This window comes from Oryctolagus cuniculus, chromosome 4 (genome assembly GCF_051225735.1).
Source record: "Oryctolagus cuniculus isolate XC-2025 breed Fujian yellow rabbit chromosome 4, ASM5122573v1, whole genome shotgun sequence".
In the NCBI taxonomy this organism is placed as follows: domain Eukaryota; kingdom Metazoa; phylum Chordata; class Mammalia; order Lagomorpha; family Leporidae; genus Oryctolagus; species Oryctolagus cuniculus.
Window position 1 is genome coordinate 8,801,983 of NC_142870.1, and position 22,569 is coordinate 8,824,551.

General features: G+C 52.1%; 2 protein-coding genes across 14 annotated transcripts; both read left to right on the plus strand.

Annotated features, from left to right (window-relative positions):
• The first annotated feature begins 9 nt into the window (after positions 1-9).
• On the plus strand, positions 10-9,598 carry LOC138842983 (carbonyl reductase [NADPH] 1). 4 transcript variants are annotated; one of them, XM_089331460.1, is made up of 5 exons: positions 21-146; positions 726-815; positions 5,809-7,019; positions 7,479-7,586; positions 8,874-9,598. In XM_089331460.1, exons 3-5 carry the CDS (start codon positions 6,731-6,733, stop codon positions 9,308-9,310), a joined length of 834 nt encoding a protein of 277 aa, XP_089187586.1. In that variant the 5' UTR covers positions 21-146; positions 726-815; positions 5,809-6,730; the 3' UTR covers positions 9,311-9,598. The 4 variants fall into 4 exon arrangements, with proteins under 4 accessions (XP_089187587.1, XP_089187586.1, XP_089187588.1 ...); XM_089331462.1 differs by lacking the exon at positions 8,874-9,598 and adding an exon at positions 8,180-8,867; XM_089331463.1 differs by lacking the exon at positions 8,874-9,598 and adding an exon at positions 8,027-8,171.
• Positions 9,599-12,906: 3,308 nt separating this feature from the next.
• On the plus strand, positions 12,907-22,566 carry LOC100348276 (carbonyl reductase [NADPH] 1). 10 transcript variants are annotated; one of them, XM_089331439.1, is made up of 4 exons: positions 12,907-13,433; positions 14,614-14,721; positions 15,720-15,851; positions 21,919-22,058. In XM_089331439.1, the coding sequence occupies exons 1-4, from the start codon at positions 13,145-13,147 to the stop codon at positions 21,975-21,977; spliced, it is 588 nt and encodes a 195-aa protein (XP_089187565.1). In that variant the 5' UTR covers positions 12,907-13,144; the 3' UTR covers positions 21,978-22,058. The 10 variants fall into 10 exon arrangements, with proteins under 10 accessions (XP_089187565.1, XP_089187568.1, XP_089187570.1 ...); XM_089331440.1 differs by lacking the exon at positions 21,919-22,058 and adding an exon at positions 16,673-18,433 and having other exon boundaries at positions 12,922-13,433; XM_008274855.5 differs by lacking the exon at positions 21,919-22,058 and adding an exon at positions 16,693-18,433 and having other exon boundaries at positions 12,962-13,433.
• Positions 22,567-22,569: the final 3 nt, after the last annotated feature.

The following is a 22,569-nucleotide window of genomic DNA, read 5'->3' on the forward strand; positions in this document are numbered from 1 at the left end:
GGCGCAGGCCCCGCCCCGGAGACCCTGGTTTCCAGTTACCGCCGGGCTTCCTAGCCCCGCGACCTTGGTGACCTCGGGAACCCCGCGGGTGAGGACAGGGCTGCTGCTGCAGGTGCACGCCCGCCAGGTAGCAAAGGACCCTTCAGGTGGGCCTTGTTACTGTTCTCATTCACCCGTTACCTCGCTTCTTTAAAGTTTTTTTTTTTTTTTTTTTTTTTTTTACCCCTATGCCTAAGTATCCTTTATGCTGGAGATGAATTGGCACCGATAGACTCTGCCCTCCCCCGGCGTTCTAAAAAAGAGCGCCTAAATTAAATTCCTCAGACGTGCAGTTGTAAAATAAACAGAAAAATCGCGGGGATCAGGTTTGGTCGGGTCCCTCCCTGGATGCCTGGAAGCCAAGCTCCTGGCGGGTCCCTGCCAGGTTTTCCTCTTGCGGTGGGAAGCATTTAGGGAAGAGCTCCCTGGCTGCGCGCATGGAGCGCCATGGTCTTCCCTGGAAGGGGTCCTGCAGCACAGGTGCGAGGGGGTCTCGCAGCCCTGTTTTATACTCAGTGTGTCGGGGTACACCTTGATGTTCCCATTCCAAGTGAAAAATGGATATATCCTGGGCAGTGGGGAGCTACAAATGGTCAGGCTGGGAAATGGATTTTGCTTGCTACTCACTACTTAGCACACAGGAATGAGGCTCTAAGTTCAAGTTTCATGTCTGTGTCATCTCACAGGTGGCCACTGGACTCAGCGGTTGTTTCCATGTAAATTTAAGCAAACTGAAGGCAATGAAAATTTCGGTTTTTCAATGCAGGAGCCACATTGTAAGTGCTTGTGTTTTAGTGACCACTATTCTTGGCTGTGCTGTCCTAAAGCATCTCCATCCTTGGCAAGTTCAGAAGGAAGCTGCTTTAAATAGATCCTAGTGGTGTTTGCATGTTAAGGTAGGTCTCTAACCAGTGGCTGGACAGAACTGAAACTGGGAAGGCCCTGTCTGTTTTCACTGTTAGTGTTGGAAATTGTTTTAACTTCATGTGCAGTTGGAAGATGTAACACAAAGATTCCTTATGCTATAACCATTCTGTGTTAACAGTTTGCAAAACTGCAGTGCAGTCTCACAATTTGCATTTTGCCCACCAAGCAACACACCGTCCTGTTCAGAGTCCCCCAGTTCTGTGTGTGTGGTGTTTGCCCGTGTGTGTGTAGTCCGGCAGAGTTCCATCACGTGCCGTTTGCATTTCCACCACTGCAGTCCAGATCAGAATCTTTGCACCTGCGCCAGGAGCCCCTGTTGCTCTTGTAGAACCAAACACTCCTCTCTTGGTCCCTTTCAAATCTGTCCTCTGACAACCATGGAACACTCCTCTGTTGGTGCCTCAAAAATCTGTCCTCTGACAACCATGAATCTGTTCACCATTTAATCATTTAAAAATTGTTATCCTTTAGAAAATATGTACACAGAGACAGGAGTCGTGGACGAGCAGGTTATGCCCCTGCTTACATCACCTGCACCTTGTATTGGAGAGCCCCTTTGAGACCCGGCTCTTCCGCTCCCTATCCAGCTTCCTGCTCATGCATCCTGAGAGCCAGTAGATGATAACTCAAGTGCTTGGCCCCCTGCTCTGGGACTGGGTGACTGGGATAGAGTTCCTGCCTCCTGTTCCTGCCAGGTGTTGTCCTGGTTCTTGTGGTCATTTGCGGGTGTATCAGTGAATGGAAGATCTGTTTCTCTTTCCCTTTATCTGTTTCCCTTCCTTTCATACTACAAAAAAACAAACAAATGAACTTCTAAATGGTATATAGATGGAATTATACCACCTGGGATTATTTTTCCCCAGTGAACTGAATTGAGAGCTGCCTGGAATTTCTCCCCTATCTCAGTTTATATATGCCATGTCGTTTCTTGGTTCCTTTTTAAAAAAAAAGATTTATTTATTTATTTATTTGAAAGTCAATGTTACACAGAGGGAAGGAGAGGCAGAGAGAGAGGTCTTCCATCTGCTGGTTCACTCCCAATTGGCCACAATGGCTGGATCTGTGCCTATCTGAAGCCAGGAGCCAGGATCTTCTCCTGGGTCTCCCACACAGCTGCAAGGACCCAAGTACTTGGGCCATCTTCTACTGCCTTTCCAGGCCATAGCAGAGAGCAAGATCAGAAGTGGAGCAGCCAGGACTCAAACCAGTGCCCATCTGGGATGCTTTCACTTCAGGTGACGGCTTTATCCGCTATGCCACAGTGCTGGCCCTCATCCTGGTTTCTTTATAATTTGTCTGTAGGTAGTGTGAGCCAGTGTTAGACAGCAGTGGGTGGATTAATTACAGTACCACACCTGTCAGTGATAGCACGTGGTATGCGGGGAACTTTGGTAGTGGGGAGCCCCCTGCTGTTTCCAAAGGCAAACCTGGGGGGCCCAAGAATCATGATCTTCAGCCCGATTTTGTTATACTTTAATACTGTTACCCACACAGAACTGACAGGTCAGCTTGGCTGGATGCCTCACTTAACCTAATCCTGGTGAACTTCCAAAAGATCATGGGAAAATTAATTTAAAATATAATGCACATTTTCTATGACTTTTAAATTTTGTTTACTTCTTTATTCATTCATTCATTTGACAAAAGGGGGCGGGGATGATCTCCCATCCACTGATTCTCTCCTTAATTGCTCAGAACAGAAGGGGGAGGGCAACGCTGAGAACCAGAAACCCGATCTAGGGGTGGGTCAGCTGCATCACCTGCTTCCTCTTGGGGCGCATGCTTTGAATCAGCTGTAATCCAGAGGTGGGGATCCAACTGATATTCCAGTTTGGGATATGAGTACATTGACTGCTAGGCCAAACGCCCGTGACCTTTTTGAACTTACCTTCATTGTACCATGTGCTGGGTCAGATGCTACCACCATCCCAGGAGGGATGGCCGAGGCAGGACAGGCAGGCATGCGCTGGCTATTCTTGAGATACCAAGGAAGCTGCCCTTTTGGAGCCGTGGAATTAGCTCCTGGCCTGTATATCGGAGTAACCAGGGGAAAAGGGAACTGCTTCCTCTCAGGACTGGCGACCTGCAGGAAGCCAGTTCCCTGCCAACGTGCATGAGCCATTTGAGTGTAGTGTCTGCAAGTGGGCTTCATGCTTGAAACAGAAATAGCCTCACCCATGCAAGGTGGAGGAGGGGCCCCGGACACTGGGGGTCCCCTCTGCCCATCAGGCTGGGGAGCACTTGAGCTGGGACGTGTGGGTCAGTGGCTCTCAGCTCTGTCCTTTGTGCCCTCATCATTGCTAAGGCTTAGACAACACAGCCTTGTCCACATTTCTCCCGAGTGCACAGTTTGCAGCCCACCTGGAGAGCACTTGGCCTGTGTGTGTCTTCCAGGGATGGGAGTATCTGCAGACTCCTCCCCTGTGTGAGCAGTGACAGCAGGACCAGGGTGTTCTTCCAACGTGGCTCCTTAGCAGGCTGTTGCACAGCTCAGAAATTATTCCATAAGAAGATAATGGCTGTAAATATTTAAAGCGAAATTAATACCTGTGTGCCATCATTGAAACACGACTTGTTTGGTTTTCCCCCTAGGCCTCAGTGATTATTTTGGCCCCGAGTTTTCATCTGCAGGATCAGCGCTTGCTGCCCGACACTGCCCTCTTGTGGACTTGTGGCCGCTGCACTCTGGGGCAGGTGCATCAGTCCCTGGCTGCCATATGTAAGTGCCGCATGGTGGGGACCTCAAACAGCAGAGATCCATCCTCTCAGGGTTCTGGAAGCCACAAGCCCGAGGTCCAGGAGTGGCAGGGCCCTGCTCTCTCTCCAAGCTCTGACCCAGGATCCTCCCTTGCCTCCCCCAGTGGCTGCTGCTTGCGTCTGTCCCTGGTGGGCCTTGAACATGGCAGCAGAACTCCAAGCTGTGCCTCTACCTCACACAGCCTCTTCTCTACGGAGCATCCGTGTGTCTTCTTCCCTTCCTATAAGGAACCTTGTCTTTCGATTTAGGACCTGACCATCCCTAATCCAGCATGATGGGTACCGAGGGTGCCCAGTGTCCTGTGGCCCCTACTCCAGCTAGCACAAGCAGGGCTTGTGTCTCATGCCATGTTGGCAGGGAGACTGGCTTCCTGCAGTTACTAGACATAACAGTAAGAATCTCTCTTTTTCCTGGGCTACTTTGAACATAGAGGCCAGGAACTAATTCCAGGACACCTAGGGCAGCCACCCTGCTGGCGTCTGGACTAGGCATCACTACCTGCTCGTCCTGCCTTGTCAGGCCCTGCTGGGACACGTGGCAGCCCTTTCCCCATCCTTTGTATATTTGAGGTAACTTCAAAAGGTCTCCTAAGGGGACGGGCATTGGCCTAGCAGTTAAAATGCCTGTAGCTCATGTTGAATAGGTGGGTTAGATTCTCTCTTCTGGTTCCTGATAGCAGCTTCCTGCTGCAGTCACCCGGAAGTAGAGCAAGTAACTACTTAAGTAGTTGGGTCCATGACGTCCACATGGGAAACGCAGATAGAGATGTGGCTCCCAGCTTTGGGTCTCTGGTCATTCTGGGCATTTGAGGAGTTAACCAAGGAATGGAGATATCTCTCTCCCTCTCTCCCTCTCTCCCTCTCTCCCTCTCTCCCTCTCTCCCTCTCTCTCTCTCTCTCTCCCTCTCCCTCTCTCCCTCTCTCTCCCTCCCTCCCTCCTTCCATTCTTCTCTCTCTCTCTCTCTCTCTCTCTCTCAAACACACACACACACAGTTGAATGAATGAATGAATTTTTAAAGTTCATAGAGATTGTGCACTATCTTTTAAGTCATTTTTCCCCAGGACCTTATAGAAGTTCACTAGTGTTAGTTAATCTGGAGCATCCAGCCCCATTGACCTCTCAGTTCTGTGTTGGTACCAGTACGACATGGTAAAGAAACTGGGCTGAAAATCAATATTCTTGGGCCCTTTTGGGTTTCTCCTTTGAAACAGCAAGAGGCTACCATGGCCAAAGCAGGGAACTGTATCAAATTCAGGGCAGGTGGACTTGAACAGGCGCTTTGATACTGCAGGCAGGCACCAGAGGTGACAGCCTATCCCACTGTGACACAGCACCTATCCAGGTACTGTACATTTGCAAATCATTACCAATGATGGAAAGTGGGCAAAGTATAAGGCATCTCTGTATTATTTCTTTTTTTTTTTTTAATTTTTGACAGGCAGAGTGGACAGTGAGAGAGAGAGACACACACAGAGAGAAAGGTCTTCCTTTTGCTGTTGGTTCACCCTCCAGTGGCCGCTGCGGCCGGCGCGCTGTGGCCGGCGCATGGCGCTGATACGAAGGCAGGAGCCAGGTGCTTTTCCTGGTCTCCCATGTGGGTACAGGGCCCAAGGACTTGGACCATCCTCCACTGCACTCCCAGGCCATAGCAGAGAGCTGGCCTGGAAGAGGGGCAAGCGGGCAGAATCCGGCGCCCCGACCGGGACTAGAACCCAGTGTGCCGGCGCCGCAAGGCGGAGGATTAGCCTATTGAGCCACTGCACCAGCCAAAACAACAACAACAACAACAACAACAACAACAACAACAACTCTGTATTATTTCTAACAATTGCCTGTGAATCTACAATTATCTCAATAACAATTTCACTTCAAAAACAGCAAGGGTCTTTCCCAGTGATCAACCTTCTGTTAAGCCACTGGTTGGAACCCCACCTTGCAGCAACCTAATGGAATCCTTATAAAGCACCACGGTCCATCCGTTATGCCCAGTGTCTGCACAGCCCAACACTGTGTCCACAGAGACTGAACACTGGGTCTGTGGCTACTGCAGCTGAGAACTGAATTTTCTCTTGCATTCATTTAGTTTCTTGAAATCGACATGGAAGCAGCCAGTTGTGTGTAGTGGCAACCTACTGGATGACACAGAAATGAAACCTAACCTGTAGTCACCAGCCCCTTACCTATAACGTCCTCAGGAATATACTATGTCACAATAGTGAGCAGTGAGGAACATTGATTTCCCACCACAAGGCGATGGATGAAGTCTCTGGGAAGAGACCTGTTTCTTCATTAACCATGGGGCTAGAAAGGAGTATCTCGACACCTTGAGGGAACTATAGGGCTGGGAAGGCCCCAGCACCTGTGCCCTGCAGGACTCCCAGCCAGGTAAGATGATGGCCCTGCAAGGGCCCAGGGCGCCCTCTGCTGTTCCACTCAGTGCCTTGCATGCCGGTGGATCAGCGGGACAAGAGGAGCCAGTGGCTGTGCTTTTGTCTTGTTATGGGGAAACCAACAGAAGCCTGTCCCTTGTCATTCTCTTCCAGTTCATCTCACAACACTAATGCCAAAGACGCCAGCTCCTGCGATATTTTTCAAAACAGCAGAAAGTATGTGCATACAGGAGTCTAGGTTTGCGAGGACAGTGAGGAGCAGTTGAACAGTTGGGAGAGTCTGGGGGGGAAAAAAAGAACTTTAGAGAATGGGGATAAAGGTCAGCTCAGATCCACAGCACGGCCAATCAGAATGGTTCTTTGTGCCTGGCACGCAGGCGCTAGCAGCCACCAACTTGGTCCTCAGCCAATTATTTCGCAACTTAGAGGCAGGTTGCTCCAACCCCAGACCTGCACTACAACCCCAGGAACTTACTGGAACACAAGCCCTGCACAGGCTGGGGGCGGGGCAGCGCCTCCCTCTGGACCTGCTCTGCACCTGCACACTTAGGCTCCAGACCCACGCCGACAGCATTGCTTCCCAGCTCAGGCTCTGAGTCGAACTCCCACTCAGCCATGTCATCCTGCAGCCGTGTGGCGCTGGTGACCGGTGCCAACAAGGGCATCGGCTACACCATTGTGCGCGACCTGTGCCGGCTCTTCTCGGGGGATGTGGTGCTCACGGCGCGGGACGAGAGGCGGGGCCGGGTGGCCGTGCAGCAGCTGCAGGCCGAGGGCCTGAGCCCGCGCTTCCACCAGCTGGACATCACGGACCTGCAGAGCATCCGCGCCCTGCGTGACTTCCTGGGCCAGGAGTACGGGGGCCTGGACGTGCTGGTCAACAACGCGGGCATCGCCTTCCAGCGTAAGGAGTTCGTGCACCGTGGGAGAGACCTCCCCAGATTCCTGCAGCTGGGATGGGCAGAGCCTATGGGGGGAGCCTGTGTGGTCCAGAACAGACCTCCCTGGGAAGGAAAAGGAAGTCTCGTGTTGGGTGGTACCCTTGGAGCCCCTGGGGACTGGGACCCTTTTCCAGCCAAAGGAGCCTGGGTGTTTCCCAGACTGGACACCAGGGTTCGTGTCCAGGCTTCCTTCAGTTTCTCTTTGATTGAGATTTAGAGGGTGGGTCAATTTTTAAGTGTATTTAAAATAAACAATACATTGTATACAATAATAGTAATAGTGATAATGACCAACATGAGATACCAGGGTAGATCCTTCACTCCCTCAAGGGTGCCCTCCTGCAGAAATGGATCAGCTGTTTTGTTCCTGTAGCGTTCTGGCCAAGGCTGTGTGTTTATTATCTGTTCTCTGCCCCTAAAAGCTGCGGATACCACGCCCTTTCATATTCAAGCGGAGGTGACTATGAAGACAAACTTTGATGGCACCCGAGATGTCTGCACAGAGCTGCTGCCTCTCATGAGGCCCAGAGGTGAGTCTCCTGGGGACCCCACGCTGTGCCCTCAGGAGGGAGCTGGCCCTGCTGCCTGAGCTCTCAGCTCCATCCCTGCTGCCTGTCCTGCTCCAGCTGCACCAGCCTGCTGCCGCCCCTGCCAGGGGCTGTCCTGGGTCAGGACATCGTCCCCGCTCCTGCACTGCCCCTGTGGTCTCTGCCCTTGGCACACCTGGCGCCTTCTGACCCTGCAGTCTTAGCTCACAGGTCTCCTGGGAGAGGCTCCTCATTTCTCCCATGCCCATCTCATGTTGGAGGCCCTGGGGGTGCCACCCTGGGCCCTCTCTGCTCCCTGAGTGACCTGAGTCAGCCTGGCAGGTCCTTCCTAGCGGTCACCCACTGTATCCCCCAGAGGACGTCTCCTCCTTAGACACCCTGAGCTGTCCTGCCTCTCCGTCACCTCCTGATGCCCTTCGCAGGCTAAAACACATTTCCAGAGGCTGCTCCTCCACCCCTGTGTCACCGTGGGCACCTACCTGATCCTGGCGGTCACCCTGCCCTGCCCTGTCCTCCACGGTCACTTCCAGGTCTGAGATGGAGCTCCCTCAGTCTCCCCCTGCGTTGTATCCTAGTTGCACAGCAGGGGCCTTGGACGTGGCAGATTCACTGTGGTTCTGGAAGAGTGCGAATCCCTAGGGACCCCAGTTCTTGAGTCCCCTCCTTCCCAAGCCTCTGTGAACTTGCTGCATGGATTCTCCCTTCTGAGAGATAATTTGGACGCACAGTCTGGGCCCTTGGCATGGTTTGCAGGGAGCTGCATTCTCTGTTGCTGCCTACCTCCTGGCTCAGTTTAACTGCACTTCAGTGGGCTCATTGTGCACAACACGACACAGGATCCTATTTGCTGTGGAACGTGGTACAGCACTCATCCCGAGTGATGCAGTGACGTGCATGTACACCAAAAGACAAGCAGCCACTAACAAAACACGGAAACGTGGGATGCTGAACTGAGGACTTCACATTCGGTTCCCTCTCAACTCCTGTCCAGTTCCCTGTCCTGTCCTCCTGGCAGGTCCTGCTGCTTACAGGACCCTGCGTTACTGGGACCTCGAAGGCGGCTCGTTGCAATGTCACTGCCTTCTCTGCTCACCCAGAAGGTGAAGGCAGAAGTGGAGTCGTTGGCTGTGTGACCACCATGCTGTGTCTGTCCATTTCACTTGGAAATCACTCTGCCATTTGTTTGTCGGGTTTCTCAAATCCCAGCACCTTTGGGCTCCAGCCGTCCTGTGCGAGCTTCTCCTGATAGTGATTTCTGGTGTATTTTAGGCAGAGTGGTGAACGTGTCTAGCCTGATGTGTCTCAGAGCCCTTAAATCCTGCAGCCCGGAGCTGCAGCAGAAGTTTCGCAGTGAGACCATCACGGAGGAGGAGCTGGTGGGGCTCATGAAGAAGTTTGTGGGAGACGCGAAGAAGGGGGTGCACCAGAAGGAAGGCTGGCCTGACACTACCTACGGAGTGACCAAGATCGGAGTCACTGTGCTGTCCAGAATCCAGGCCAGGCACCTGAGTGAGCAGAGGGGAGGGGACAAGATCCTCCTGAATGCCTGCTGCCCAGGGTGGGTGAGAACCGACATGGGGGGACCCAACGCCACCAAGAGCCCAGAAGAAGGAGCAGAGACCCCCGTGTACTTGGCCCTTTTGCCTCCAGATGCCGAGGGCCCTCATGGACAGTTTGTCATGGAAAAAAGGGTTGGACAGTGGTGAGCTCACCCCCAGCTCCACCCACAGGTCCTGCTTGCTAACCTGTCCTGATTTAACCTAAAGGACTTTACACTGTCAGCAAATGTCCCAGCCACTGGGGAAATCCAAACATTGCTAGTAACTAAGACCTACAAATGTTCTACACCTTGTGTAGGTAACTCAGTGACCTGACTCTTAATTCTCTGAATTTTCTTGCGATATCCTCTGTGTATGGGGAGAGACTAGTTGTAATGGCTGGAAATAACCCAGGGAAATCAAGAGTCAAATAAATGATTCATTATAAAGCTGCTATGCACATTGTTCGAATACTGAGAAAATTCATCCCACAAATCTGATCACAGGAAAAGTGAGAGCCAGGGAATGGATGGGGCAACTCAGGAGATAGCAAGCACTGGAGACAGGACACAAAGGAAACGTCCTTGGCTCTGTAGGCCACACACCCGGTCACAGACACTCAGATGGGCCATTAGGTAAATGAAAGCAGATACTACATGGAAAACAATGAATGTGTCTGAAGATGGCCCTCAGACTTCAGGATTTGGACCTGTAGGACTACCTGGACAGTACTGCACAGGGAAAGGCAGTTGACCTCTTTCTGTAAGCAGCCTAAGTCACTGGGAAGGAGAACCAGTGTCCGTGTGTGACATGAGGGCCACTTGTGGGAAGCACTCAGCTATGAAGTCCTCTGAGATCACTGGGAGTCTGCAGGAAAACCTCTCCCATGAATCCCATCCCCGGAAGACTCGCACAGGCCAAGTGCTCTCCAACTGGGCTGCACCACTCTGCACTCAGCAGAAGTGTAGGTAGGCATGGCCGTGTTGACTAAGCCTTGGCAACGCTTTTCCAAGCTACGTGGTAGAAACCAGACTTTAGGAGAAGCAGACTTTAGGGCTTAAAGGACAGAGCTGAGGCCAATGACCCACTCATCCCAACCTGGGTGCTTCCCAGCCTGATGGGAATGGAGGTCCCAGTGTCCCAGGCCCCCTCTCCACCTGGCAGGGCCTGGCCCTTTCTGTTTCATGCATGAAGCCCACATTCAGACACCTCACTGGGTTCCTGCCACACTGGCAGGCAGACCGGCTTCCTCCAAGAGTCGGAGCCGAGAAGAAGAAGAGGCCCCCTTTGCCATGAGTTAATCTGAATACAGAGGCCTGGGTCTGATTCCTGGGCACCAAGGGAGCGGCCACCCTGATTCCCTCAAGATCACCATCACAGGCCTGCCTGTCCCGCCTGCTCAGGCCCTGCAGTAGCCTTGTCCCCACTTCATTAGATACACAAGGTGACTTCAAAACGTTTGTGCAAGTGGTGGGCATTCGGCCTAACCTACACCCCACACCAGAGGACCTGGGTTAGACCCCCAGGCTCTTGCTCCTGATGGCAGTGTCCTGCTAACACTGAGGCAGGAGGCAGCAGGCCACGGCTCAAGTGGCTGGGAGCCTGCTAACGGGGGCTTCGATGGAGTCTCTGTCTTCCAGTGTTGGCCTGCAGGCATTTCGGGAATTTGAAGAGTGAACCAGTGAATGAGAGATGTGTGTCTCAAATGAATAAAGACAATTGTTTAAAATTCATAGAAAAAGGTGCATTATCTTTTAACTAGAATTTCCCACGATGAAGTTCACGAGGATTATATTGTCTGGGCCATCCAGCCACATTGACCTGTGGATTCTGTATGGTGCTAACACTAAATGCTAAAGAAGTCAGGCTGAACATCGTGATTCTTGGGCTTCGGTGGTGAGGCAGCAGGAGGCACCCCACAGACAGATTTCCCCGCACACTGTGTGTTATCCACTCTCATACTGGTGGATTTAATCCAACCCACTTCTGGCTAATACTGGGTCACACTACCTCCATACAAGGTAGCCAGTAGTGTGGAAGGAAGCCGGCCATTGTTGGAGCAACATGCATGGTGGCAAGGAAGCGTATAAACCATCTCCTAGTTAACTGCTGCGGGAGAAATCCCAGGAGGTCACACACTGGATGATCCATCTCTGTAGTATATTTGAACTGACAAAAGGGTGGAAATGGTGAACAGATTCATGGCTGCCAGAGGACAGGGTTGGATTAGGGGACAAGGGAGGAGTGTTTGTTTCTACCAGGGTGACAAGGGGATCCTGATGCAGGTGGACAGGCTCTGATTTTTTTTTTAAAGATTATTTACTTGAAAGTCAGCATTAGAGAGAGAGAGAGAGAGAAAGAGAGAGAGAATCATCTATCTGCTGGTTCACTCCACAACTAGCTGCAACGGCTGGAGCTGTGCTAATCTGAAGCCAAGAGCTTCTTCCGGGTCTCTCATGTGGGTCCAAGGGGCCCAAACACTTGGGCCATCCCCTACTGCTTTCCCAGGCCACAGCAGAGAGCTGGTTCAGAAGTGGAGCAGTGGGACTCAAACCAGCACCAACATGGGATGCTGGCAATGCAAGTGGCAGCTTTTACCAGCTGTGCCACAGCACCAGCCCCCATGGCTCTGATCTTGACTGCAGTGATGGAAATGCAAAATTGCATGAGATGAACCTGTCCAGAACTAAACACACGGGCAAACACACACACAGAGCTGGGGGACTCTGAGAAGGGTTGCACTGTTCTACAGTGGTCTTAACTGTGATATTTTACTGTGCATATCGCAAATTGTTACTGGTGATGGCAATCGGCAAAGTCTATGGAATCTCTGTGTTACTGCTCACAACTGCATGTGGATCTACAATTGTCCCAATAAAAATGTCCCTTGGAATGCAGCAAGGGTCTGTCCTGGGCTGTTGACCTTCTGTTAACCCCTGGTTGGACCCTCCCTTACAGCAACCTATCCGGAATCCGTGTGAAGCCCCATGGTCCGTGAGAAATGTCCTGTGCCTGCACAGCCCAGACAGTGGCCATTGAGACACGAACACTGAGCACCTGAAACGTGACTATTGCAGCTAAGAACTGACTTTTTCATTGCATTCATTCAGTTTCCTATAACGGACATTGCAGTGGCCACTTGTGTGTGGGGGCAACTACTGGATGACACGGAAATGAAAGCTGACCCTACAGCCTCCAGTCCCCCATCCTAAGCAGACCGCAGTGAGGAACATTCATTTCCCACCACTCAACCAATTGGCCATGTCTCCAAGGATGGAACCAACTCTTCATTTTGAAAGGGGGATAGAAATCCTGACACACTGTGGAATAGTAGGCAGTGAAAGTCCTTCGCACCTGTACTCTGCAGGACCCCCATCCAGGTGAGAAGACGGCCCAGCAGGTGCACAGACCCAGATGTGTCGCTAGCTGCTTTAGCCAACGTTTCCCAAACAACCTCAGGAACAAACTTAGCTTCTGTTCCCTGGTTAGGGGTGAAATAAACAGAAACTTGATCTTCTATAATTTTCCCCCAATATATTGTGCAATTCTAGTACCAAAGATGGCAGTTCCAGGAATACTCTCAGAACACCAGAGAGAATGTGCGTAAGGGGGGTCCCAATTCTACAAGGACAAGGAGGAATAGGTGAACAGCTGGGGGGATGGGGGAAGGGAAGGCTTTGGAGAAGCAGAGATAAAGCTCAGCTCAGATCAATAGCGTGTCCAAGTTGAACAGATCTTTGATGCTAGGCAGGCCACTAGCAGCAATCACCAGCCTAGGTCCTCGCTTGGCTGGTTTTGCAACACCCAGCCAGGAGGCTCTCTGGGAATCTGCACGCAAGGTCATTATGGAACTGGAAAGCCCTGCCCAGGGCGGGGCGGGGCGGAGCCTGCCTGTGCAGCTGCACACTCAGGCGGCTCCGGGCACAGCAGGTGCCTCTGCGAGGGTATAGCCTTGCAGCTTAGGCTGCGAGGTCTGCGGGTGTTGTGAGCTCCCACCCAGCCATGTCGTCCTGCAGCCGCGTGGCGCTGGTGACCGGCGCCAACAAGGGCGTCGGCTTCGCCATCGCGCGAGACCTGTGCCGGCTCTTCTCGGGAGACGTGGTGCTCACAGCGCGGGACGAGAGGCGGGGCCGGGCCGCCGTGCAGCAGCTGCAGGCCGAGGGCCTGAGCCCGCGCTTCCACCAGCTGGACATCACGGACCTGCAGAGCATCCGCGCCCTGCGCGACTTCCTGCGCCGGGAGTACGGGGGCCTGGACGTGCTGGTCAACAACGCGGGCATCTACATGGATTGTAAGGAAGGGGTCCCCTGAGCTTGCAGCAGGGTTGGGATGCATCTGTGGGAGGATCCTGCTGTGCACCTTGGGAGACTGGGGTCTGAACAGCGCCCCATGCGCGCACTCCCCAACCCCTGACGGCACTCCCCAAGGAGTGGCAAGGAAAGGCTGGGAGGGTGGGGGTGGGACCTGTGGAGCTTCTGAGAACTGGGACCTCTTTCCAGTCAAAGTGACCTTGGTCTTTCATACTGGGGAGCATCTCCAGGTTTTTTTTTTTTTTTTTCCAAAATTTCTATGTGACTGAGATGTAGGACTTTTCTGAAATTGTAACTGATTTTGAATTAAATAAGAAATTGTCAAAAACGATAATAGGAGATCAGCAGTATCTTCTTCTTTTTTAAAGATTTATTTTATTTATCTGAAAGAGTTACAGAGAGAGGTAGAGACAGAGAGAGGTCCTCCATCTGCTGATTCACTCCCCAGATGGCCGCAACGGCTGGAGCTGTGCCGATCCAAAGCCAGGAGCCAGGAGCTTTTTCTGGGTCTCCCACACGGGTGCAGAGGCCCAAGGACCTGGGCCATCTTCTACTGCTTTCCTAGGCTACAGCAGAGAGCTGGATCGGAAATAGAGCAGCCGGGACTAGAACTGGTGCCCATATGGGATGCTGGTGCTTCAGGCCAGGGCTTTAACCCGCTGGGCCACAGTATTTTCGTAAATAAGTGGAGGACCATGTCAGAGTAGGAGATTAACATTGGCCAGGCACTGTGGCTAGAGGCAGACTTACTCAAGGTTGCTGGGTTTCCCATGCTCTGCTTTTATGTCTACAGAATTCTGGTCCCTGGGGCCGGCATTGTGGCAAGCTGCCAGTTAGCGCTCCCACTTCCATTGCTGGAGTGGCAGTTCCAGTCCTGGCTACTCTGCTTCCCCTGCAGAATCCTGCTAATGCATTAGAGTGCAGCAGAAGATGGCTCAAGTGCTTGGGTCCCTGCAATCTGTATGGGAGACCTGAATGATGTTCCTGGCTTCTGGCTTTGGCTTGGTCCCAGTCTTGGGTGTTGTGGGCATTTGGGGAGTAAACCAGCAGGTGGAAGATCTTATTCCATTTAAAGTAGATGAACATTAATACATAAAATAAATTCCAAGAATTCTAGCCGATGGTTATGATTGACGGAAACTGTTCTCTATGCCCCAAAAGTACAGGATTCCACCCCCTTTCATATTAAAGCGGAAGTGACTATGAAGACAAACTTTGATGGCACCCGAGATGTCTGCACAGAGCTGCTGCCTCTCATGAGGCCCGGAGGTGAGTCTCCTGGGGACCCCATGCTGTGCCCTCAGGAGGGAGCTGGCTCTGCTGCCTGGGCTCTCAGCTCCATCCCTGCTGCCTGTCCTGCTCCAGCTGCACCAGCCTGCTGCCGCCCCTGCCAGGGGCTGTCCTGGGTCAGGACATCGTCCCTGCTCCTGCACTGCCCCTGTGGTCTCTGCCCTTGGCACACCTGGCGCCTTCTGACCCTGCAGTCTTAGCTCACAGGTCTCCTGGGAGAGGCTCCTCATTTCTCCCATGCCCATCTCATGTTGGAGGCCCTGGGGGTGCCACCCTGGGCCCTCTCTGCTCCCTGAGTGACCTGAGTCAGCCTGGCAGGTCCTTCCTAGCAGTCACCCACTGTATCCCCCAGAGGACGTCTCCTCCTTAGACACCCTGAGCTGTCCTGCCTCTCCGTCACCTCCTGATGCCCTTCGCAGGCTAAAACGCATTTCCAGAGGCTGCTCCTCCACCCCTGTGTCACTGTGGGCACCTACCTGATCCTGGCGGTCACCCTGCCCTGCCCTGTCCTCCACGGTCACTTCCAGGGCTGGGACTGAGCTCCCTCAGTCTACCCCGACCCATGCATCCAGGTGCGCAGCTGCCCTCAGGTGTGGCTGTGGACAGGTGCGAACCTCCCCTGGGACCTCCCCTCTCCAGCACTTTCCTCTCTGGCATTCTGTCCACCTCTGACGGTCTCGCCCCTCCCCAGAGTCCAGGCCCTGAGCGTGGCTTACAGGGGCCTCCTTACCGTGACCCGGCTAACTCCAGGCTCATGGTCACTGCCCTCCAGTGGGCTTTGTTCCCAATACAGCACACGGTCACTGTCTTTGTTGTGAAGTGCTGTGACACTCACCCCAGCCACACTCCTTCCATCTACACCGAGAGGCACCAGCTGACACTTGCAGGAAGACTGGTATGCGAGGTGGAGAGTTGAGGACTTGCTCATACGACTTACTCAACTCCTAACCTGTTTTCCTGACCTGTCCCTGGGGAAGGTCCTACTGCCTCCAAGACTCTAGTTCGGCAGGACCTCAAAGGATGGCTTTTCCAATGTCGCTGCCTCCTCTACGGATTCAGACTTGAAGGCAACAACGGAGCTCCTGCAGGCTGGCGTGGTGTCGTAGCCAGTAAGTCCTCCCCCTGCGAGCCAGCATCCCATATATGTGCCTATTCGAGTCCCAGCTGCTCCACTTCTGATCCAGCTCCCTGTGGATGGCCTGGGAAAAGCAGCAGAAATGGCCCAAGTACTCGGGCCCCAGCCACCCACATGGGAGACCCAGATGAAAGTCCTGGTCCTGGTTTTGGCCTGGCTTAGCCCTGGCCATGGCGGCCATCTGGGGAGTGGAAGTGGAAAATCTGTATCTTTTTGTCTCTCCCTATCCCTATGGGAGTGGCCAAAGGTTGGAAGACCTTTCCCTCCTTCTGTCTCTCCTTCTCTCTCTGTAACTTTGACTTTCAAATCAGTCTTTAAAAATTGGAGCTTCTTATGCCAGTACCGCACCATCCTTGCCTGTTGCCCTTAGAATACACACTGCTGTGTGTCTCTCAAGAGAACGTTCTCTGGTCTTAAATCCCCATCAGCTTCGGTCTTTACCAGCCATGATGTGCACACCTTTTCACATAGTGATATTTTAAAACTTATTTATTTGTTTGATAGGTAGAGTTATAAACTGAGAGAAAGGTCTTTCATCTGCTGGTCCACTTTACAAACAGTTGCATTGGCCAGAGTGGACCGATCTGAACCCAGGAGCCAGTAGTCTCTTCCATGTCTCCCACATCAGTGCAGGGGCCCGAGCGCTTAGCCCAACTTCCACTGCTTTCCCAGGCCCTAAACAGAGAGCTAGATTGGAGAAGAAGGTCCTGGGACATGAACTGGCACCCATATGGGATGCCGGTGCCACAGGCAGAGACTTAGCCTACAGTGCCACAGCACTGGCCCCTCATATAGTGATTTCTGGTGCATTTTAGGCAGAGTGGTGAATGTGTCCAGCTTGGAGGGTCACCGAGCTCTTAAATCCTGTAGCCCGGAGCTGCAGCACAAGTTTCGCAGTGAGACCATCACGGAGGAGGAGCTGGTGGGGCTCATGAAGAAGTTTGTGGGAGACGCGAAGAAGGGGGTGCACCAGAAGGAAGGCTGGCCTGACACTGCCTACGGAGTGACCAAGATCGGAGTCACTGTGCTGTCCAGAATCCAGGCCAGGCACCTGAGTGAGCAGAGGGGAGGGGACAAGATCCTCCTGAATGCCTGTACCCCAGGGTGGGTGAGAACCAACATGGCGGGACCCAATGCTCCCAAAAGCCCAGAAGAAGGAGCAGAGACCCCCGTGTACTTGGCCCTTTTGCCTCCAGATGCCGAGGGCCCTCATGGACAGTTTATCAAGGACAAAAAAGTTGAACAGCTATGAACTCACCGCCAGCTCCAGCCACAGGTCCTCCTTCCTAGCCTGTCCTGATTTAACCTAAAGGACTTTACACTGTCAGCAAATGTCCCAGCCAATGGGGAAATCCAAACATTGCTATCAACTAAGACCTGCAAATGTTCTACGACTTCTGTTGGCTACTCAGTGACTAGAGTGCTAATTCTGTGAATTCTCTTGAGATCCCTCTGTGATGGGGGAGAGAGGGTGCGATTGCTGAAAATAACAACTGGAAATCAAGGGTTGAATGAATGCTTCTTCAGAAAGGTCTATATGCAGATTGTTTATGTGCTGATGAAAATCCACCCCACATGCCAGGACAGGGGAGAGAGATTGGGCTCAAGTAGGAATTCAGGAAGCAACCTTGGGAACTGATACTCAAAGGTTGCCTGGAAGGAGGAGGGTTGACAAAGGGTAGGGTTGGTCTTTGCTAAAGTGACCTAGCAGGATTCTTTTTGAAAGCAGACTGGGGTGATCAGATGTCCCCTGTGGAGTGGTGTGGGGTGAGAAATGTGGTCAGGAGCCAGGGTGAGCGATCCTGGCCAGGGCTTGCAAGGACAGAGGCTGAAGCCCCAGGTCAGTCCTTGTTGAGCAGAGGCGTCAGAAGAGCTCCAGGAACATTTGGTCAAGGAGCGAGGCTTTGTCATGGCCCAGGCAGACACCAGCCAGGCCATGCTGTTGGTTCTTGAGGCTCCTGGGGCACTGCTCTCTTTGTTCCCATAAATGCTGAGTAAGTGCTTCCCCCAGGGGGAGGCCCTGAGTAATCACAGCTGGATTGAATGGAAGCTCAGGTCTAAGGCAGAATTGCCCGGCTGTGCAGTTTAAAGAAGGGTCTCTGCAGAAAGATCTCAGTGCAGTTCTCCAGGTGCATTAATGTTGGGCTGAGGGAGGTGGACACAGGTGTCTTGCATTCAATGGTGGATGTATCTGGATGAGGTGTGTGGGGTTCCAGGATAAAGTGGAGTTCTTAATCATGCAGGTCTGTGCCTACATCTGCTCTTGATGGGTTACTCATTAGCAGCTCCCTGCTGTGCACTGGGAAAGCAGTGGATGGTGGAACAAGTACTTGACTTCTGCCAGCTGTGTGGGAGACCCAGATGGCGTTCTTGGCTATGTTTGGTACAGCCCCAGGTACTGAGGACATTTGAGGAGTGAACCAGAGGATAGACGATCTCTTTCTCTCTCTTTCACACACACTCTCTCTCCCCCTCTCCCTCTCCCTCTCTTACTGTGACACTCACATTCAAATAAAGAAATAAATGGTTTAAATAGTAAAGTAGTGTTGAAGTTAACAGACTGTGCTTTGTCAGATGGCCTTTTCACAAAAACACAAAGCTCTACCACCTACTGAGACCAGGGAGCAGCGTCAGGGCCACAGAGACTTAGGTCAAAGGTGTCCTCACAGGCACAGTTGAAGCAGGACCCAAAACCTATGACTAAGAAACAGGAAAGTGAAGCAAATGTGGACACAACTGTCACATGCAAACCGGGAACATGAAATGCAAAGATCCCCTGTTTAAGCAGAAACAGCTCGAGCACCCGTTGTCCTGGAAGACGTCTACGTTTAGAAAGATGAGGTCATTTCAGCGACTATCACACAACTACTCTGGTCCAGCCCCAGAGGAGGTCTCAGTCACTCACCTCTGTCCTAAAATCACCTGCCTGCCAATTATGTGAGCATGGGGTCAATGCTCACGACCACGTGGCGTCTGTTGGTCCCCCTCGCACAGGAAGTTCCTACTGAGGTGATTGGTGTTTCCTGTAGTGACCTGATTTTCTGGCATTCCCCCAGGAGGTCTTGATGGCTCTTTGGAGAGCACTCAGGAGACATGGCCAGGCCTCTGGCAGGGCTGGTAGTAACAGGGAATTGTGAGAGGCACAGAAGCAGATGGGCTCAAGGACTCCTGCAAGGAAGAGGAATCCCCAAAGTTCCCCACATCTGTGAGGACGGAAGCCAAGCGTGGGGACAGCACCGTGGTGTGCAGTGAGCAGATCGGAGACTGACACAGAAGGTGCGTTCCTAGGAGACGGTCTCAAGGCTGCAAGGACTGGCATCCTGCTTCGTTCACGTTGCAGGGTGGAGGGAAGAGTGGGCCGGCTGGGGGGGGCAGACACCAGACGTGGAGGGAAGGAGCCAGGACCAGGAGCTGCCACCACTGTGTCCCTACGGGGCCCGCAAGGACACTCATGAGGCCCCTGGTACCTCCAGTGAGAACAAAGACGAGTCCAAACACAACCCCCCAGTTTGAGCCCACAGTTCCTCTTCCTGTGCAAGAAATTAAAATGTTGGGGGAAGATGAAGAGGGAATTTTTAAAATGTGGGCCAAGCTGTTCTAATTGGCTTCAGAGAAGGGCAACCCAGAGTGGAAGGAGGCAGTAACAAGGGGTCTCACCTTCCTTTCCTTTCCTTTCCCCTCCTCTCCCTCCCCTCCTCCCTCTCTCTCTCTCTCTCTCTCTCTCTCTCTCTCTCTCTCTCATGTGTATCTCCATCTCTATCACTATCTCTATCTCCATTATATTTACTAAGATTCTGCCCATAGCTTTATGTAACAAGACAACAGCATACCAGCCTGCCACTCAACTGGTTTATGCTTAAGTCTCTGTTCCAGTAGGAAGCTATTTAAAAAAGAAATGAAAAGCCTGCTGTGTACATGCTAACTATCTTGGCGGGTATGCCATGAAACATGGAACTGAACTTCAGAAAGCAAGCGTAAGGAGTTAATAAAGCTGATCCTTGAAACCTAAATAAAATTCGGACAGAGAATAAGTAACTAGCCCTGGTTACGTGTGAAATTTTCCTGAGTGGTTAAAGCTTACCACCACAAAGCATGCATTGTGGAATCTTTAGCTCGCAAGGTCTGAAAGTGCCAGTGTCTATTTGAAATGCTTCTTCTCCAAAGCCCAGGTGAAGCCAGAGTTAATGCCCAGGGCGTCCATTTTAATGCTAAAACTATTCAGGTACTGTTGAGGGGGAGGTAAAGCCCAGGCTGCAGAGGGCCTGTTTCTCTGGCTCACTCAAAGCCGCCCAGGACAGAGCCCCAGGACGAGCTCAGCAAAGGGCAGGAGTGCTGTCCGATGGCGATGGCGTCTCCATCCTTTGGCTAAGATCAAGCCTAGAGCGCTGTCCGCAGCTCTGAGCGCCCCAGGAAGCCGGCGACTGTGTCCCCAGAAAGAGGATGTGTGAGGACCCAAGTCACTGCTGTTGTGCTTGCTAGAGACAGCAACCCCACCCCATCCCCAACCCTAACAGCTCCTTGTCCAGGTCAATAAATGTATACAAGGGGCAAAATTAAACACACTTACCTACAGTGTAAGGATTTTAGAACATCAGTGTGTTACTGGGAAGCAAAGGGTCCTTGTCTTCATGCAAGAAAGAATTCAGGCGTGAGACAGACAGCAGTGGAAAGCAACATAGCCAGGTGCATCAGGGTAGGGACAGCTGTAAGCACAGATGGGCACCTCTCCAGACAGAACCTGAGAGAGTGTGTGGTTCACATTTAGACTGGGGTTTTTAAGGGGATGGGTCTTGCCTTCCCACCTTTTCCCTCCCCCTCTCCTTCTCCTCCTGAACAAAGGACTTGTTGGATGTAAATACAAAAAATTCCTTTCTGAGTATTTCCCCCTGAAGTTATCAGACAGGGGTAGCCTGGCTGTCATTGCCCTGCCTTAGAGGAAGGATGGTTATCAGGCCAGGTAGAAGGGGCATCAGGATCCGGGCAGGACGTTTGAGGTGCAGATACTGGGCTGACCAGGAAGGTTATCGGGATGGCTTTGAGTTGCGGATGCTGGACCACTGTAGATGTCAATTCCTTAGGGCTTTGTCACACACACATAAGCTCATTTCTGACTTCCTACCTAACAAATGGAATCCCTACTTTAAAAGATTTAACTCGGCTCATGTGGCCTGGGTACAAGCTAGAGGATGGAGGGGTTGAAAGGTCATCACAAAACACACCCAACACCAGGGTAAGGAAAAGGTTTATTGTCGGGTCGGGGAAACCCTACAGGCTGCCTCCCCGTGCACAGAGAGAGCAGCAGCCTGTACTGGGAGAACAGGTTTTCTACAGCTTTCCACTTGCAGGGACTTGGGAGGGGCAACTCCCGTTAGGGTGGGGGTGGAGCTGACGCTTGTGGTTGGGCCATTTGGTCACCTGACTCCTAGTAAGCCAGGCTGGGCTTACTGTGCAAGATGGAGTCTGGGACTTGAGATGGCACCTGAGAGAAGACAGCTTGGCAACATATCACACTGTAGCGTGTCGCTTGTTCATGCTCACACTGGTGTGGTTGAATAGGGCCCGGGCTCCCTGCCTCTGCCCAGCTTCTCGAGGGAGCATTGAAGCACGTACATACAGGACAGATCAAAATTCAGAATTTAGAAGTTGAGTTCTGATTCTATTGATAGCTTATTGCTTTCACGTATCATGAATATGGAAAACGGTAGGCTGGGACCATGGCAATTTAGAACGTTTTGACATCCTGGGAGCCTGCTGGCTGGAGACAGAATGCCCCTTCCAGAGTCGGTGAATTCCTGGAGATAGCAAATTCCTTTGCATGCACACACACTTTGATACCTAAACCAACTAAGCAGGAGCTCATATTCCCGACCACCCACTTATCAAACCCCACTCAACCAGCCAGTGGTTCCGTTGCCCCAAATCACTCCAGGGCCAGGTACTGGACCTCTCAGGACCACCCTGATAGCCCAAAGCCCTCTGCTAAAATTCTAAATCCTACACTTGCTCTACATCCCTTACCCCGCCTCACCTATTCTTTCCAGCAGAAACCACAAAACAGGCTCTGACTCGTGCCTTTTCCTGCCTCCCTTCTGCCTCCTGACACACCAGCGAGAGGATCAGAAGATCCACACAGAGGCACACATCCAGGAGGCAGTCTAAGATCTTGATCCTGATTCGGATCTGGCTAAAAGGTCCATGAGAGTCTCACAGGCATGGAAAGCCATGACACGGTGGCAAAAAACTATCTGAATGAAAGATCCTGGTGAACAAGACCCCAACAGAAGGAACAGGCCATCAAGGAGAGAGGCGCCTTTCTCTGAAGGGAGGAAGGAACCTCCACTGTGATATGGCCTTGACTAAACAAGTTCAGAGTCGGTGAACTCAAGGGGCTTCCATAGCCTAGACAGCTCATAGCAAGAGTCTCGGGTGATTGCTGACGTCATAAATAAGAGCGCCAATTGTTAAATCAACAACGGGAGTCACTGGGTACATGCTCCCCACGTAGGATCTCTGTCCTTAATGTGTTTTACTATGAAACTTAAAAGCAACACTAATAGTGGAACAATACCCTATACCTGGTTCGGTTGTGTGAGTGCAGCCTGTTGAAATCCTTGCTTAGTGTATACTAAGCTGATCTTCAGTATATGAAGGTGATTGAAAATGAAACTCGATGAAGCGCAGGATGGGAGAGG